At 45.3% G+C, this 18,422-nt stretch overlaps 5 protein-coding genes across 5 annotated transcripts; 2 read left to right on the top strand and 3 right to left on the bottom strand.

Annotated features, from left to right (window-relative positions):
• Positions 1 to 1,506: 1,506 nt before the first annotated feature.
• On the top strand, positions 1,507 to 2,229 carry GLAREA_02947 (uncharacterized protein; the record flags this gene model as incomplete). The annotated part of the gene is made up of 1 exon (XM_008088032.1): positions 1,507 to 2,229. The coding sequence occupies one exon, from the start codon at positions 1,507 to 1,509 to the stop codon at positions 2,227 to 2,229; it is 723 nt and encodes a 240-aa protein (XP_008086223.1).
• Positions 2,230 to 4,401: 2,172 nt separating this feature from the next.
• On the bottom strand, positions 4,402 to 5,758 carry GLAREA_02946 (uncharacterized protein; the record flags this gene model as incomplete). Its single annotated transcript, XM_008088031.1, has 5 exons — positions 4,402 to 4,781; positions 4,832 to 5,083; positions 5,135 to 5,266; positions 5,316 to 5,585; positions 5,638 to 5,758. 5 exons carry the CDS (start codon positions 5,756 to 5,758, stop codon positions 4,402 to 4,404), a joined length of 1,155 nt encoding a protein of 384 aa, XP_008086222.1.
• A 2,132-nt stretch (positions 5,759 to 7,890) lies between these two features.
• Positions 7,891 to 11,292, bottom strand: GLAREA_02945 (Acyl-CoA N-acyltransferases (Nat); the record flags this gene model as incomplete). The annotated part of the gene is made up of 4 exons (XM_008088030.1): positions 7,891 to 10,493; positions 10,543 to 10,590; positions 10,640 to 10,719; positions 10,772 to 11,292. 4 exons carry the CDS (start codon positions 11,290 to 11,292, stop codon positions 7,891 to 7,893), a joined length of 3,252 nt encoding a protein of 1,083 aa, XP_008086221.1.
• Positions 11,293 to 12,114: 822 nt separating this feature from the next.
• Positions 12,115 to 12,957, top strand: GLAREA_02944 (uncharacterized protein; the record flags this gene model as incomplete). The annotated part of the gene is made up of 3 exons (XM_008088029.1): positions 12,115 to 12,124; positions 12,255 to 12,349; positions 12,862 to 12,957. 3 exons carry the CDS (start codon positions 12,115 to 12,117, stop codon positions 12,955 to 12,957), a joined length of 201 nt encoding a protein of 66 aa, XP_008086220.1.
• Positions 12,958 to 16,080: 3,123 nt separating this feature from the next.
• On the bottom strand, positions 16,081 to 17,828 carry GLAREA_02943 (uncharacterized protein; the record flags this gene model as incomplete). The annotated part of the gene is made up of 4 exons (XM_008088028.1): positions 16,081 to 17,423; positions 17,477 to 17,557; positions 17,621 to 17,688; positions 17,761 to 17,828. 4 exons carry the CDS (start codon positions 17,826 to 17,828, stop codon positions 16,081 to 16,083), a joined length of 1,560 nt encoding a protein of 519 aa, XP_008086219.1.
• Between the last annotated feature and the right edge of the window lie 594 nt (positions 17,829 to 18,422).

Raw genomic sequence — 18,422 nt, 5'->3', positions numbered from 1 at the left:
TTCGCAATAGCAATAATACTTTAAACAATTCAATCATTTAGTTTATACTACTTTAACCCTCGACTAGAGGGGAAACATTAGGGTAATGCTTGATAAATTTGACTTGGTAATGGCCAAGATTCTAAACGATCCTGTTAGCTGGATGTTATGTTTATAATTACTTCGATGCTGTAGTTTTAAGTACTATCAATTCAAGTTAGTTTGAATTTCATTACCTACACTAAATCAAATCAAATCTAAGCATCTAACAGAAAACATCTGACTATCAATCTTGGAAGAGTCTTTGTCTTAAAATCGATCATCTTTTCCACACGATCACTCATTGTTCGGGTCTTTGTAACTTTAAAGCTTTGTTAACCAAACTTGTTCTTAGAACCCGCTCAAGTACAGGATCAATAGGAATGTTTCCAAAGTGAGTATATTTACTCATCTTTCCTACAGTGTTCTATATGCAAAACTTTTACAGTCTTTCTCAGAGTACCTAAAACCGAAGGCTACATTTATATCCTCTTCCTATCAATATCCTACAAAGAGAAAGATGGATAGCCAAACTCCCCTACTCCCAGTCAACAATTCTGAGGCTGAAAACCAAAGGACTTGTACTTATCCAGGCAGTAACGAACTCCCCTGTCATATCAGCTTGATTATTTTTATGGGCACGGCTATTTTTACTGCGTGGTGCTACATCAATGATCTGGAGATCCGCCATGTAGCTCTTCTCATTCAAGCCTCCGCGGTCATCGTCTTGCACAGTATCTACCTTGTCATGGAGTACGCTCGTCGTGGCACTGTTGATATCGGTTTCTTCACCTACTTCATCTTCTTGACTGCTGGGGTTGTAGTGGTGAAGGCAGTTTTTGGAATGAATCACTAGTTTGTGCACCTATAGTGACTGACAGTCAACCACCCTCATCCATAGTTGATCTCTCAAATTTCATGGATGTTTGAGGGTTAGAACCAAAACGACTAATCACTAACAATTAAATCAATGAAGTCTATAAGTTGTGAATATGAATATGACTCCGTGTGAAACGAGTTTTGAGTGATATGATTAAAGATTGGATTTCCATTACACAAGTCTTCAAATGATTCGTGCGAAGACCCCAATATGGCGATATATCCAAGCGGGCAGGATGTTACATGGAATTGCTTCACCAACAAACTGGATTAAACCTAGAGATGAGGCACTGAACGACTGAAAGTAATGTGTTTGAACAAGCCGGTAGTAACATTCGTTATGTTGCCTTATTCGCCTTCCATGGTATGAATTAGACATGAAGTAAGACATGGCAACATGACACGAGTAAAGAACAAGCCGACGTGTGTTGTTCAAAAGTTGATGGAAGGTTAAAAAGCCTCCTTTATCTTTCATCTAAACTCAAACACAGACGCACACAACGAACACAGTCAACAGACAATACCATAGGAAGTCAAGCTCAATCAATAACATCAAAGCTAATAAGCACACCAAAAAGTCACACCGCCAATTCTAGCGATCATCGCAAAATGCTTGAGCTCTTCATATCACTCGGACTAGTGATACTCAACGTCCTCGCGGCAATCATCGGCTACACGGAGCTACTTTACAACGATGAACGACCAGTCATTTTCTTGATTGATTCGATGATTGGTTGGGTTGGCTTGAGCATACTCTTGATTTGCCTCATTGCCATCCAGAACTATCGATCCAACAATCCCGGAGATAGAGCAAAATCACCCCCTTCGATTCTCTTAATCTTGATGGCCTTCTTTGTGGTCCTGTTCTTCCTTCCCTCGCCCTCATCGGAAGCCGTCCCCGCCCAGAAAGAGCAATTGGCTACTACTACTACCACTACCAGAATTTCAGTCACTTGCTCCTCGAACCAGGAGATCTCTGCACCTTTTGAAAGCAAGGAACCGTTGAAGTGTCACACTTACGGTGGACAGCACAACGCGACCGCTCAATACTGTGTCCCTTCAGAAAGGTTCTCTGATCCTACTCCACAACTAGTTATAGGCCACAGAACAGATCAGGTCCTTGGCGATCAAGAACTTCGACTGGTGACCAGGGACAATCAGTCTTGTTGGATATATCAAATGAATACAGGAGAAGATAGTGCTGAGAAAGGAATAAGTGGGGGTGAAATACACTATTGTATGCCCTTGGGTTGCCAGGCATCCGAAAATGACTGTCACCTTTCCCCCCCAGTAATCATGTTTTTGTGGGATAATGAACCAAGCAGTTCCTAATATTCCAGTTGTAGATTCCTGAAATATGAACCATTATAATACATGTATGAAGATCCCAATGACAACCCTAGACAAATTAACTTGAACTAAAAGTAATACCAGCCATGGTCCAGTCACGATTTCTCACATTTGTGATATTAACAGCATTGATGAAAGCCTTCTTTAGTTGTGATTAGTTAAAAAAGGCAAGGGGAGAAAATCTGACCTATCATAAATACGCTTTCGTATCCGTTAAACAAATATAAACTTTCAAATAACAGCAACGCCCAGTGCGCTCAAGCCAAAATGTATTCCTCCAACTGCGAGCTGTAAAGGTTTTATTAATGCAACATCATCTGCACTTTATTTAAGTTCTCTTCTATATTCTTGGCATGTTGTAAGTTGTAAGAACTCAGTTTGTCATATTACTAGCTGAAGGATAATAACTGCTAAACCAATAAGCGAATACTTTCATAAAACAGCTATAACCACGAAGATAATGCTACCTAAAGCTAAGCTCACCTGCAACGTGAACCTGAAATGAATATGAGGTATAAGTCCGAGACTATGTTATATTGAGGCTGTGTAAATCCTTTCTTGTTCACCTTCTGTTCAACTCAAATGTAATGTTCACTAAAGCTTTAAGTGGACGTGGGTTCTTTTGCTCAGCCACACTCAAGAGTGGTCGATACCACACCATCCTCAATCGGCTATAAAACCCCCAGGATGTTTCTCGATCTTATTTTTTTTTCACATCAATCCAAACAAACATTTACTGCACCCTCATTGTATCACCTCAAGTTACTTAGGACACAGCAGACATCACAAACTTCTGTTACGCAATCTTTGCTGTACTACTCTTCAACTTCCTCATCTCAACCATAAATTCGACCATAACTTCCAATATCTTCGGAGACTTTCCTGACAAACACTTCCAAAGTGCTCCAGCAACTCATGTGCAATGCCTCCTTCCCAGCCACAGCGAGCTCCATCGAATAATGATGAAGCCGAAAAACAATCCGCAAATCAAGAGACTCCCACGTTCCGCCAAATTTCAGAATTGATCGTTGAGTGGCTCGTCAATCTGGATTGCTTTATATACATGGGGCTGTTCATTCTGGGAATGATGGTGATAGTTGTATCGGGGTTCAGCGGATTCTTCGACACCCAAAGGAACACTGCTCTGATTTGTGGCATCCTCATGGGACGGGTCGCCTTGGGTCTTGTCTTGATTTATTATTCTCGGCATACAATGCATCTTCGCGACAAGAACCAACACGTTCCTATAACTGCCTTGGTAGTTTTGGGCAGCTCGTTGGCGATTGTTTACTGGGCTCATGTGGATGCACTCTCCTTCATAGAGAAAGCGGGTGAGAAGTGGTGCGACGGAACTGAGATACCTAGGTGGCCCTTATATCCATGGTTGTGGCATAGACATGCTGTTCTCGGAAGCCAATCGTTTGGGGAAGGTATAGGAGAGGTAACAATCCTGAGATGGGGATTATAACTCAACTCGGTCTGAGTGTTCTTGAGAAATCAATCCCACAGCAGCTTTGCGAGCTGAGATACTTATCATGGGACGGGGACATATTTTGTCTGAAGAGAAGGGGCTATCAAGTGTGATTGACGTATGAAAATCTTTCATAATGATTGGGACTGGTGGATATGTTACTAGGAATCAGTTCAGTCTCCATAAATAACCATAACTTTGAGTCTAGCGTTCCAGTATCTCCAACTGACTATCATGTTCCTTTTTGCAACTAAACCCACATAACAGTGATAACATGCTTAAAGCCTGAGAAAGCAGAAGTTGTGCTGTAGAAGATACAGCTTCTCTGCTCTCATCCCTGCCTTCATTGTTCTCGTAGCGGTCTTACTCCCGTCCACCTGGAATACTTCGATAGCCGTGCAACTTATTTGAATAAATTCAGTTGAAAACTATGCATGATATGCTGCAGAGCAATACAAAGAAAGATCACGAGCAAATTCCCTAGATAAATGTTCAGAAGTACAGCATAAACTCATACAACAATATTTACAAAACAAATCCATGCTTCCCCAGAAATATGCTACACAGAAACGATTTACACGACCTCGAACAAAAACGCCCCAATCTCCAAATAAGGGTATCCACAAATAAGATTTCATCTAACCAAATCCGAAACTATTCTACAAGAATGAATCCAAAGACGACTAAGCGCTCCCAGACAAAGCACGCTTTGCCCACTTAAGGCTAAGACCGCTTCTCTTGTTGTTGTTGTTTCTGTTGCCTCTTCCGTTACCGGCGGCGGCATTTCCATTCCCGGTGGCTGCGTTCGCATTTCCATTGCCAGTGGCGGCGTTGGCATTTCCATTACGGTTTCCGCCTCCATTCTTGTTTCCATTGTTTGTGGCCGCTCCATTTGCAGCGGTAGTAGCAGCCGCATTCGCCGCACTGGTCGCAGTAGCAGCTCCCCCAACTCGAGCAGTACCAGTGTTCGTTGCTACGGCGGTATCTTTGTTGGTTCCGATGTTTTCACGGTCTGGTGTCTGGACTGGGGCAGCGACAGAAGTTACAGCTAGGCCAGCGAGATCTACGAACCATTAGTAAGATTGAACGGCCAGAATATTCAAGGTGGTTTACCATCAGCAACGGCTTTGGCTGCGACGTTTTCTGCTGTGCCAGCCTTCTGGTTACCATCAACAGCGGCTGCGAGATCAACATTGTTTTGCGAGATTTGTTTGTTGATGCCGTCGAAGGTTTGAGCAGTTGGGATTTGTTCGGCGGAGTTTACGGTTGGAGTGTTATCGATCTGCTGAACTGCGAAACAGCCTCCAAATGGGCCTGCGACTGCGTTGTTTCGGCATCGAACTGTGCAAACGTTTCCGGTGGAAGCTAGAGATACGATTAAAACCGCCCCAATGATAATAAATTAATATGACTTACCTCCTACGCAGTTGAGATTGGCTGGCATTTCAACATTAATAGTGAAATCTTCCGTCTTCGCCTGAGAGAAACCGTTGACTCCAGGAATGTTGTTGGTGACAGTCAGGTTTTGCGAGATTATACCAGCATTACCTTCCATTTGTTAGTAACTGGGCTCTACGTTGCGTTCTTAGTGACTTACTAGTCTGGTCGAGGTCACAGACATAAGGACCGGCACCATCGGCGTTGACTTGATGGATTGTAACAGACATGATAGTGCCGGCCTTGACCTGTGTGATGGCTCCTGCAGCAATTGCATTCTCTGTGTTCTCTCCAACATCGATGTTACCGGTCAACTCAGTTCTTCCACATTCATTAACGATGTTGGCGTTGATTTCAGCATCTCGAATGATGGTTGTATCCTGTTGGCAGGGACTGATACCAGTGCAGTTTCTGGCGATCGCAGGATCAACTGTTTTCAAAATTAGTATCTCAGATTCTTATGTAATGTTTAATGAACACACCTTGAAAACCAACACTGGTTGGAGAACCCTCTTCACCGACCGCACCGAGAATCACACCATGGCAGCTGACAACGGAAGCGAAAAATAGTGCAGCCGCACTGTAAATAGAAGAGGAGTGCATGTTGAAGAGTAGTACGTGTCCGGCACAAGTAAAGAATGAATCAAAGTACAGAAAAATGAGAGAATCACCTGGATCTCAACAGAAAAGAACAATTAGATGCGGAGAAATGAAGGTGGATGAGTTCTTGGTGTTGTTGGAGAGAACCCTCCATTATATCTGGACATCTCGAAGCACCTACAAACCAGCTCATGCCAAGATAGTACAAAACGAGAGACTGCCGTCACCAGGAGGTCTCCACCAATTTACAACCGTCTAACACCTCTTGTTACGCAAATTATGGAGAAGTGTTCTATCGTTAGATCATTGATTGGAAGCAAAGTCGTGGAATGTGGACAGATGCCCACCGACTGAAAACAATCGGGAAACATGGCAGGGGAAGCGTCCATTCATGCCTGCCGCAACATCAGACAACATTGGGATTAACGTTGGGATGGCAGATCTGAACGAGAAACATGCTACTTTTGGAGATCCACTTCATGGAGCGTTAAAGAACAGCTCAATGCGGGCGCCAGGCCCAGGATTTTCGGCACATACCCGCTCTCGCTTGAGGTAAACTTTTTTATTAAGAAAGTACTATCGCAGGTTAAGCTTAAAAAAAGCATAGATGTATGGTTAGTCCTCCTGGTTGACATCGGAAATTGCAGTGAAAGTGTCTTTTACCTTTCAAAAACACATATGAGTGCTGCTGGCAAACACTGATCCCAAGATTCGTGTACGCGCAACAACAATCATAGTATCTGGTCTGCGACAAATTAACTGGAGTAAAGAGTCGTCGCCTTGCGACTCGCGAGGCACATGTTGTCTGACCCGCCGTGCTCACGGGGCAAGAGCGAATGTTTTCTAGCATTAATCAGGCAAGTCACAGCCTTGGCTGTATGAGAACGGTGGGGTTCAGAGAAACGGCAAGTTGAGTCTTAACCTTCAACGGTCAAGCTTGATTATTGCTCCGCTTTGGGGATCGGTGGGGCTTGTTTCGCATGTTTTGCGCGATGATCCACCGCGGCGCCCAGCGACGTCCACTTAAACCTTGTTCAAGATGTCCGACAGCCTGCCACGCATCATACGGAAATCCTCATATGATTGTGATATAGAAATCCAAAGAAATCTTTTTTTGACAAGCCCTATGTTCTGGTAGCGTCATTCTCTATCGATATTGTTCGAGTCGAGGGCACTATTCTCCACAGTCGTCAGGACTGCGAGTAATGGAATTTAAGCGAGAACACCAAGGAGCTCGAACAAGCCTTCGGAACTTTATAGCCATGATTTAATCAATCTTGAGACCAGAGAACTCTAAATTCTTGATAGCTCCCTTTTGCTCTTAATTGAATGAAAGAATCTAGTGATTCTGCAAAAAGATGAAAAAGAGTTCTAGACAGAAGTAACTGCTAGAGGCCAGAAAATGCTAGTTGGAGTCGAATGAGTTTCATCAGCTCTGATTTCCTAAAAGCCGATTAAGAAAAGCAGACGCCTGTAGCAGACGTGAGAGTATTGTGCTATTGAGCACATGACCTCGGCCGTCCATAGGAAACCGAGTAGGAAAGATTAGCTATACTAAATTTCCGCTCAGGGCATGTTATCGTCTGATGTAGCCGTACGCACCATTCGGCGGATAAGAATAGATCATTAGACGAAGAGAGACATATGTCATACGTCAGCCAACACTTGTTGAAACAACAGTCGAAACATGTGCTCCGACGATGCTTCGCGCGAGTCGGACAGTATCGGACTACTTGGGCTCAATTGTAAAGCCGTTGATTGCGCACGCGGATAGAACCGCTTGCAACGTGCATTGTGCGTACTGCCGTTTGAAACAATCCTGAGCTTCTGGAAACGGTAGTTGCGAGGCCAACTTTCATCTCAACTTTCAACATAACACAAAACAGGCACACCCGCCCTACTTTTACAGCTTGTTTATTAAATTGTTGCTGTAGCTTAACAAATATATTCGTACAGGGGGAATTCGAGTGAAAGCAGAAGTATAAGGCCATCCAAAGTACCCATTCCTTGTTAAGGTAGACCCGCGGCCCAAGCCCGATTTCCCATTTAATCCGAACTCCCTAATCCAGATGACTCCTTATTGCCAGCATTTTAGGAAGTTTAGATGGTATCAATAATTCCTCACTTCCTACTTCCTATTCATCCTCTGCCTCAGCATCTAGATCTCCAGTAATCAGCGGCGCATCCTCCATTTCCTCGTCAACAGGTTCCTCGACAGCTACAGGCTTCCCAAGAGGCCCTTTACCAATCAATGGACCTTTGCCACCCAAAACAGGTTTCCCTAGTCCTTTTCCTCGAGTAGATTCTCGATCACGGCGCTTCTTCTGCGCAGGAGTTTCGTAAACGATTCCATCTTCGTCCTCTCCTGGAATCTCCCCATCATTTTCGATCTCGTCATCACCATCGCCCAAGATCACTTCCTGTCCTAATCGACTTCTCTGTTTTGATAGTTTTGGTGGCATTCCTGGACCACTATCAGCATTGCCAAAATCACCCTTCTTAGTCCCCTTAGGCCATCGACCAGGTCCGCGACCAGTGCCTCCACTCTTCCTCCGTCCACTGGTCCGAGAATTAGTTGAACGTCGCGATGAACCTCCACCAGATCGCGATGTAGCAGGACGTGAAGGCGTGCCGTTCGTTGTTCTGGGCCGAGGCCTAGACCCAGACGCGCGAGGTGTGGCACGGTTTCGAGTTCCGGGAGGCGGGGGGAATACCTCAAATCGTGTTGGAGCGATTGCAGCGGCTGCCTCGTAATATGACAACTTTTTGGGAACGCCATTAACTTTGATTTGGACTCCAGAGCCATTCACGGAACCATGAGAACCCCCATTAACAACCGATCCAGCAAGCTTAGTCGTTAGTTTCCCCATTGATTCTGTCACGATAATCGTGTCTTCATCACCGCCCGCAAATGCCTCGAAATCCCGTTTACTGCTTTCAGGCAGACTACTCAACTCGGTACTGTCATCTTCCTCTTCACGAGGGGCAACTACGCCAAGTGGCGGTACATGATCGAACGCTGCGGTATTACCCCTGCCCATGATATATGGTGTCCAGACGAGCTTTTTCGGATTTATTGAAGCATACTCTTTCGCTTCATGGTGTTGAATCACATCTTTATACAGCTCTGTTCTCAGCTGCAAAGCGTAGGTTCCTGTAACAGGATCGCGAATCAAGGCTTTCAATTGCTCAAGAGCCGAGACGATGTCGTCAGGAGTAAGGCCAAGATCGTCAGACATCGTCTTGATGCTCGGTATCTGATCACCAGCTTTGAAATCTTTGAGGTAATGGCACAGAACAAGGCGCCAGTAATTGCGATATGATACCAATCCCATATCCGAGAGAGGCTTTTCGGGAGAGCCAGTCTTCTTTTCAACTCGTGTGAGAAGGTACGAAAAGTCAATGAGCAAATTGCCATAACCCTTGCGCTGAAAGATTGGGAGAACCAGAATACAAGACACGTTGTTCAGACTAGTAGGACGTTTCTCTTTCGAGAAGTAGCCCACGAAGTGGTAGCCTAAGTCGTCGTATTCAGTAAGAACGTAGAACAAAAATGGCTCCACATCGTAGTAAAGCGTTTTTGATCCTAGAAATAACTTGGCAAGGAGACATAGATTCTGGCAGTAAAGGGATTGCTTTCGGCCGTCAACTTCAAACATCGAGATATTACCGTCGCGGTATATCTCGTCCCCCGGTGGATGCTTCCAGGGACATTTTGTTTTGTGACGCCAGGCAACAGTAGCAGACTCCATGTATTTGAGGCAGAACTCGCATATGAAAAGTGCTTGGTTTCTACTGTATTCTTCGGGATATGGTGCAGCATACCAGATGTCAATCTGATATTGTCCGAACTCAATGTACTCGATTTGGCTTGCTGGCCCGGAGACTTTTCGTGGTTTCTTGATACCAGCCGTTGCTGCAGCCTCAGCAACAGCGGCAGTCCTCGCTTTCCACTCTTCTTCTGCTTTCTGCCTAGCTTCATCGAACTGTCTTCGGTGCTCGGGCTTAGGTAGCGTCAGCGAGGTGTCGGCTTCAGTCTCGTCCAAAATGCCACCATAAGGTTTTGATTGCAGCTCATTCATTTCTCTTTCATGTAGTGAATAGAAAGGCTGTGTATAAGTAGAAGGGGTAAAGGTGGAAACTTCTAAGGTGGTAGGTACGGCACGGCCACCAGGAGGGTGTCGAACTCGTTTCTTCACTGGCTTAGGAGCACGTGCCTGGATATGAGCAAGATCGGCTGGGTTTAGCTGAAACATCAACTTGAGCACCTGGGGTCCGCGTTCAAGAACAGTAACATATGAAACCTGTGCAACCTTAGGCCTTAACGATCTTTGGTTCTTTGGGCTTGTAGGCGATTGGAGATCGTTTTCTTCATCCGCTTTGGGTTCTTCAGAGGCAGGAATTTGGTTGGGTTCACCACCTGCGCGCTGCTTAGGCTGATTCCGCCGCCTTGGGACTACTGCACTGGGTTCTTCGGCATCCCCTGATATTGAAGATGGTTTCCTTTTGCGTAATAATCTTGATCCATCCAAGGGGTCGTCTGGGGCAATCAGTTGGTTGAATACCGAATGGGAGTCTGGCTTTATTGCTCTCTGGGATGGTAATAAATCGCCAGGAAGCCTGTCTCGTGATATTCGCCTTGCTGTGGCATCAAGAACTTCCTCGGCCTGGGGTTCTTCTTCAAGCTCGGGAACAAGATTGTTGGAAACACAGTCAGGGCAATACCACTTTTCAGCATCTACATGAATTAGCGCTAAGTCAAGGCAGAAGGTTAGAAAATCACTGACCGTCATCTGGCTTCAAGGCTTCTGCACCTCGAGCGCATTGTCTATGAGCTAAATACGTGTTAGCTCACAAGTAACGTCTTGTTGCAGGTCTACTTACCATTGTCGCCGCAAACAGCGCAGGACAGGTACATTTCAAACTCCTCGCTAGGGTCATTTTCCTCATCTTGTTGGCAAAATCTAGAATCCGTTAGTGACACGCAGTAAAACGAAGTAGATTAGTGACACGTACATGCATCGATTAGGATTCGCAATCTCTTCTTCTTCATCTTCTCCAGCCGACTTCCAACCCACCTCAATCTCCGCATCCGAGGAACCTTTTGATTCTTCGTCGTCATCTTCATCATCCACACTGGCAACGCTTTCATCATCTTCCTCTTCTGTTGCTGACATAGCTTCCTCATCATCCTCTAGAAGGCCAGGCTGTATTTTTACAGCACCGACCCCTTCCCCATCCTCCTCCTCTTCTTCCTCACTTTCCTCCTCGATATTCTGCGGCGAATCTGGCATGTCCTCATCTTCTCCATCCGCGTCCGTGAGCATGGCATGTTCAGTACTGAGATCATCATCCTCCGAATCGTCCCCATGATCTACACCTAGCCCATTCTGTAGTTGGTAGTTCGCAGCCACAGCATTCTCGTTTTCCGCCATCAGATCGTCCACTAGATCGTCCTCCTCATATTCGGCATCCTCTTCAGAGGTCGCCAGGCTATGCTGAAGCGCTTCATCCATTAAACCAACAGTAGCCGACATCTTGGTAGAACTTTAGCGCATGCGCAAATTATATGAATGTGCTGGACCGAAAGAGTGGCGCCCACACGCCTGAATGCCCGGTAGCGCAACCAAGAATGAATGCGCCTCGTCAAATTAAGTGGTAGCGCAATGGCCGTGATGTTATGCGTGACTTCTCAAGTCAATATACGGGCCTAAGACGCAAAGTTTGAAGGTTAGAATAGGATTTAAAAGGCTCAGGGAGATGGCAGACGCCGTCTAAGGGGGGGGTGGAGCTCTTGTGTTGGGGGTAAAGTTTTAGAGAACGCGAACCTGAAAGCCACAACTATCATAAATCGACCAGTAACAACGTTAAAGTAGAAGCATACAGATGTCCGACGCGTGAAAAAAGCTTGAACTGTTTGAAAATAGTGTCGTGGAATTGTGCTGTCGCTACTTTCTTCACTGTCATTCTGGAGGTGTCGTCCAAGGGTCTTCTTGATTAGTCATAATTTATCGCAAAGCCAGCCGTAGTTTGAACGTCAACCGATCAACCTCAACAACATAAACCTGACAATTGGACCAATACAACCGCATAGTAGGTCTTTTGCTGCTGTATTATGGATAGTGTACATGCTAATTACAGTACCAGAATTAAATTTCTGCCGCCGAGATGGGTGTTCCATTCGAAGCCCTCTTTCCATATGTCATCATGACTGCCGTTCGTCTTCCCCGCCCCTCGACAAAGCATCGGAATCAAGCAATATACTAAGGTGTGCAGTTCTTCGGTGTCAGCGGAGCAGGGTTATCAAAAATTAGACACATGCAGAATGGAGGGAAGAGAGCGCGTCACTCGGTGGATCAATGGGACAGAGTGAGTTTCCGTATCCGAGATGCTTGGGTCTATTGCAGAGATCTATAGTAGTTTGGTACATTGATTAACATTCTTGCAGCAAAGTAATCATACTTAAACCAGCGTCGCGAATGTTACTAAACATGTATAGTGATGGATCGTGATCGGAGATTGACCGGAATGTTACGAGGACAAACGGACCATGCAGATGCGCCCATAGGTTTCGAGCTCAACAATCCTTGGAGAGTACGTTTATTGCGACCGTACAGCATCGGAAATAATGCTGACATCTTTGATAGCTCGAGAAACGAATGATGTGAGGTCGGAACGATTGCGTGGGGATTTCGGAGTTGTACATACATATGTCTACGAGCAAGACATCCACTGGTTTCGAACGCTTTCTTACCAATAATGCAAACGAGCATGATGTGACCTTGTGAAAACGGCAAATTCGATATGGTACAATCTTGATTTGGATATCTCCACTATCATTGGAGAGCATCCAATGGCTTTGAGTTGATCGTAGCGTCACTGTCAGACCCTATACCGCTATTCGGGGTTGTCATCTTTATTGTGGCTCAAAGAATCGAGCGCCATACTAGAATCGTGCATCACTTGTGGGGAAAGTATTGCCTTCTTTGAGTTCCATTTGGCTATTGACATTTCCGGTTGATTGCGCATGTTTGGACAGCGGTCATATCTTTCAGCATTCAAAAATCCCAATACCAATTTCAATCTATACAACTGACTAAGAACAGAACTACGGTCGAACTTCTGGTGATAGGCCTGAAGATCCTGAATCTTCGGTTGAGGTCCAGATTTTGGTGAAGACTGCGGAGGCAGATCATTGGTAAACGATATCTAATGCGTATCGTCCTTAATTTCTCAGCCTATTGCCTACCGCTCGCAACACCATACCTGAAATTAGAATGATGAGGTTATTGGGACGTCAGAACTGCTCAATTTTAGACTTATGGATTCGCACTTCAGCCAGCTTTACCATGGAACTAACTGATACAAACCCTTGTTTGCTTGCCTGCTATCTGGAGTAATTGGCTGGTGCTAGTGTGATGTTAAATCTTGGGAGAACTATTTATGGTCACTCTCTGATATATGAGTACCGAGCTAGGTCAGTAACGATCTAGTTCAAGTACGACAGGGAGCCATTCGTATTCTTTTGTGCTCTGTGTGGATTTCTACGACGGCACTTAACGGCTGAAGACGAGAAGCCTGTTCATTGCGGAGATGACTTCAAGGGGGGGGGTAGTGAGAACGGATTATACCCTTGACCAATCAGGTACCTATATCTGTTACCCATATTTACCCAGTGGAAAGCAAAGCTCTATTTATTGCTAATGCCTAGAGTAGCACCATACCTCCCGAATCGAGAGGAAATCTACAGAAAATCCACATGCAATTATGCTTGACAACGATGTCAGGGATTTTGTTATTCAAAACGGAAATTTGCGAACCTTCTGGTACTACATTGTGGCATGTCAATCCAGTTCCAACATCAAGTGCAGCCTTTTCTGTCACCTCAGTCTCATCGTCTGATCATCATGCGGCGCCACAAACCATTGCCGCCTTCCCGCATTTACTACCGAAAGTTTAAGCCTCAACACTAGCGCCAAAACCTTAACTCTTTTGGGACTTCCTCAGAATGTCAGAGCTGCAGGGCTCTAAAATCGACAGAATAGGCGGTGCGACATGCAACAAAACTCATCATATCACCATCCAGCGTTCTTCACTTTAACTAACCTTCGAGTCCATGGATGCTCACAATGCCCATGACCTCACGCTAGTGCTAAACCCTTTCATTTTCTCAACACAAAAGACTTTACAAACCTCTCAGATTTCTGTTGTCGACCTGTCACATTAGTGCGATATGCAACAAAAGCCTCGAACATCCTCTAAGCTTCCTTCGCTTTATTCACTATCAACGGCGAGGCTGGTGCTAAACGCTAGCGCCAAACCTTACATAAGCGTTTGAAAAACTCGAAAATCGCGAGGCTACACGAGGCTCTCAGATCGTCGTTTTCGAGGGTGCGATGTGCAACAAAACTTTTTGCGGCTTGAAGCTTTCTTCACTTTGTGTGATTTTTGGGGGAGTCTGGCCGGAATTGCGGGGTTTTTGGAGGGATGGATGCGCGTCGAGGTGTGGAGGGATGTTTTTGAAGGATATCTCGAGATATCTGGTATTATGAGCTCTTCTTTCTTGATCAGTCGACGGCTGTTGGTGTGCTCTTGTTTGGATGGTTGGGGAAAGGTCTGCAAGTCCCGGACAGAGAGAAGCGATACATCATCTGCGTTCGCATTCCATGCTATCGCAAGTCAGTTCGCGTTGAAGAATATCTCTACATTACGCGTAGAACTGAGGGTATGGACTCGTCATTTCCTCTCGATGTCGCCGCGATACCCAATTGCCAACCCCCTTTTCCGCTCTGATCGCCTAGAGAGTGGGCATACCACTAGCTACTCCCCTCGCGGACAAACAACCTATTTTGAGCTCGCAATGTAGATACTACCTCAAAGAACCCTTCACATCATTTCCCTCAACAAAAAGAACCAGCATCGAGGATAACCCCAGCCTCGAAATTCGAAGCTATTTATAAAATCGCGGGCTTTTCATCAAACTCAAGGAAAGTCTAGTGACTGCTGATCTGGTTGAGTTAGTTATTGATTGCAATTCCAGGGAAACACTCGCAAGCAATAGAAATTCATATTCAATACGTCCATCACTTGACAAATCTAAATTCAATAATTGCCCCAGCTCCCAATATCAACACTCATCAACACCACCCAAGATATCTATTTCCACTCCCTCCAGGCACCACCCCAAAATCCATACACAATCAATTAATCTACCAATCAATCAAACAATTAATCCCACCCTCCAAAACGTCAGCCTAGAAAAACCCTCATCTAACCATCTAAAGTCCCAATATCCGAATTGTCCAAAACAGAAAAAGATCGACAGAGTCGTAACGTGGGGTAAACAGGGATGTATGATCTCGGAGAATTTTCATCGCACCGCAATATATAAATAAACCAACCTAAAGTACTACAAATGAACGGGGAGATTAATTGGCATGATGCATATATATTACCCTGTCCCACTCCCTCACTCGAGCAAGCCGTGAATGATAAAAAGAAAAACCCCACCAATGAATCAATCAATCACCAATTGCTAGTCCATCATTTCATAAATGAGTAATGATTTTCAGTCATGTATGTAATTGTATAAACTACAAAAGAATAATATCTCGCTCTTTTTCAAAACCAAACCACCAAAGCCATTCCTTTTTTTTCTCGAACAAAAGGAGCCACTTTCCCAGGGCCCCAACATGATAAAAAAAATAGGTATCTTTTTGTATCCAAGACATTACAATGTGTTCTATGGTGGGCATCAATATATAAATGCGCCTGCGCCTTATGAACAATAAACGTATTTGTCGTTGCCAAGTAATCCAACCTCTTTCTTCTTGCTTGAAATCTTTCCAATTACAAGGTATGTATCCAAACTCATTCCCCATGCCGAAAGCCTTGTGCTCGAAACTCTTTTAACCCTCCCTCAACAATGTTGCCAACCGCCCAAAGATACATGAAAGTTCCAGAAATCGAAGTTATGTCTAAAATCCGTGGACTAGACCCCGAAATAAGGAAATTGAAATTGGTATAAGTGTGTTTGCTGAATGCCGATCCCAACGCCTTCAACACTGTGCTGTACTGAATCCACCCGTTGTCCCTACGTATACAACTGGAAAGCCTGCGCTATGCTGGTGTCGTGCCGATGCTAAATCAAATGACCAAATGAAATATGCAACGAAATGTATCGTGTGTGATGTCTCTCTTTCCTAACCATGAAATTTCCAAGAACAATGCTTTTGTTACAAACAACGCCAATCCAAAACGGAGAAAATCACTCTCGTGAGGGATTATGTATGGCAATTAAGTAATGTGATCCTTGACCTATGCTCTTAGAATGCTTGACTCTGGTCGAGCCTCTCTAATTCGCCTGGGGCACTGATCGAGGTCTCGTGTGGCGCACTGCTTGACATTAAATTCCCGACAAGAGAAGCCGTGGACACATGTTGTAGTTGCTGAAGTGGGAATTCATATTCCCTGGCTCGGCCCATTGCTCCCATCGAAGTTCCAGTCGGACTATAGGTTGTAGGGCTGGTATTCATGCGTCCAAATTGAGGAGGGCCCATTGCAAGCTGCCCTAGAGCAGGTGTCATCTGCGTCCTCGGCCCATAAGAGTCATAGGCCCCACGTTGGGTAGGTGAGGTACCCATATGTCCGCCCATATGAGGAAGCGATTGCTGATATCGGAGAGGATGTATTTGGGGTGCTTGTGGAAAATGTGCCGATTGTGGTGATCTGTGGCTGCTTTGATCGAATGATGGCGAATGACCCGGTTGGGTATTGATACGTTGCGAAAAGTAAGGTTCGCGAGATGATATTCCACTAGGTGGAGGGGAAACGAATGTGAAATTACCGCTATTATTATATGTCCCTGTTGGGGAAGCAAATGAATTGGGATAAGATTGGTCGAAATTTCTCGGAGGATATGCGTCTTGCGGACTGAGTTGTTGACTGTAAGTAGAGCTATGCTCTGAACCGGTTCGAGGACGCTTGTTAGGTCCTTCGTCACTGTAAGATGATCCTAGAGAGATTGAAGATTGTTGGGATTGATGAGTGTATGGGCGAGATGCTCCAACTGGACGAGCATCATAGGCAGCAGGTTGTACATGTGCCTGTTGGTGAATTGGTAGGTTTGTGGTTTCGATCGGTTCGACGTGGCTTTGTCTGGAAGATTCTTGTTCTTCCTGTCGTTCTTGACCAAAGCTCTGAGTTCGACTCTGTTGGGGGCGAGTGGAGGTATTCGAGGAACGAGGGTTATATTGTCTCGGCTGGTAATCGTCAGAAGCTGGTCCACGCTTTTTGAGCAAGGTCCGAGGTTCCTTTCTTAGCCTTAATCTAACCCCCTGATCACTGAATGATCTTGTAAGAAACGTAGACTCCGACATTCCAGGAAATGTCTTTTGGGGGTGCACAATAAAAGGATCGGATTGCGTAGATTGAATGTGAAAACATTCTTTGTCGCGCATCTCGTACAGGTTAAATTGTAACCGGAAAGTACCTTCAAGCTTGATGGACAAATCGCCGAAAACAAAAAAGGCGCCATCATTGTTGCTCGAGTCTTTCAAGCGGTGTAACGAAGATACGAGAGTGCCAGCTAAAGCCGTCCCTAACGGCCCTGATGGTAAATTGCCTTCCGACGCGCCGACGAGATTACATGACATAAAGAAATAAGGACCTGAAGAGTGGAAGTTAGTAAGTAGACAATACTTAGCTTGGAAGAACTCGTACTTTGCAAATAATTTTGTGAAGGGTCCGATTGAGGAGAGATAATCAGCTGTATGATTGGCGGGGGATCAACAGGCTTGCGGTCTTTGAAGATGGTGTTAGCTACAACTTCTTTGGCACAAAGGCGGCGGCGTCTAGGGAATTTACCTTTCTCTTTCCCAACAGCGACCTTTGCGTGCAAGGGCTTTTGCCTAATGTGAAGTTCGCAGTGCTCACTATACACAGCATTATTTAGTACAAGTTGTGGGGAGATGATAGGAAGGGAAGCTTTCGGTAGCTGTACATACCTTCTCAAACCCTGGATCCTGGCAGTGGCTGCATCTGCAAATTGGTGGGTGGACTGAACGACACTCATCCTGATGGTAGTGCTCAGCACTAGGATTCTGAGAATCTGTATGATCGAAAGCACCCCTTTAGAAGTAAAGATTGGTCCCAAGCTGGATTATATGTCGATGAACGGTAGAAGCAGCTTTGTCCTGGGATATGGATTAATGGTAAGATGGGGTAGAGCTAAAATAGAAGGCCCTCGAACTGCATAACCGCTCAAAATAGTGTCATAGAAAGATATTGGCGGGGATATAGATGTGCTCAAGACCTGTTTGAAGCCCAGAGGCAAACCGGGTAGGGCTTGAGCTTTGACTTTTGGGCGGTTCGACGGCGTAAACGGTTCCACGAAATTGAAGTTGAGGTAAGGATCTGTACCAGCAGATGAGTGATGCGATGCGCCGAGCGCTTTAGGGTTTGATGCCAGTTGGGGGGGTGAACGTTTTGGAGGCTCTTCTCGGGGGTAAGTATCTGCAGCTGCGGAGGAGTTCTGGAATAATCAGTGCGCGGAGTTTTGAACCAATGTAAAATGAAGACGGAGTCAGCCGGGATGACGAAGACGTAGGCAAGGCTGATCGACGATATCGCACGTCAAGGGGACGCTTCTTTGCTTTAACAGCGACCA

This window comes from Glarea lozoyensis (genome assembly GCF_000409485.1).
Source record: "Glarea lozoyensis ATCC 20868 chromosome Unknown GLAREA6, whole genome shotgun sequence".
Taxonomy (NCBI): Eukaryota; Fungi; Ascomycota; class Leotiomycetes; order Helotiales; family Helotiaceae; genus Glarea; species Glarea lozoyensis.
Note: the sequence above shows the minus strand (reverse complement) of the source record. Positions and strands in the feature narration are given on the sequence as shown.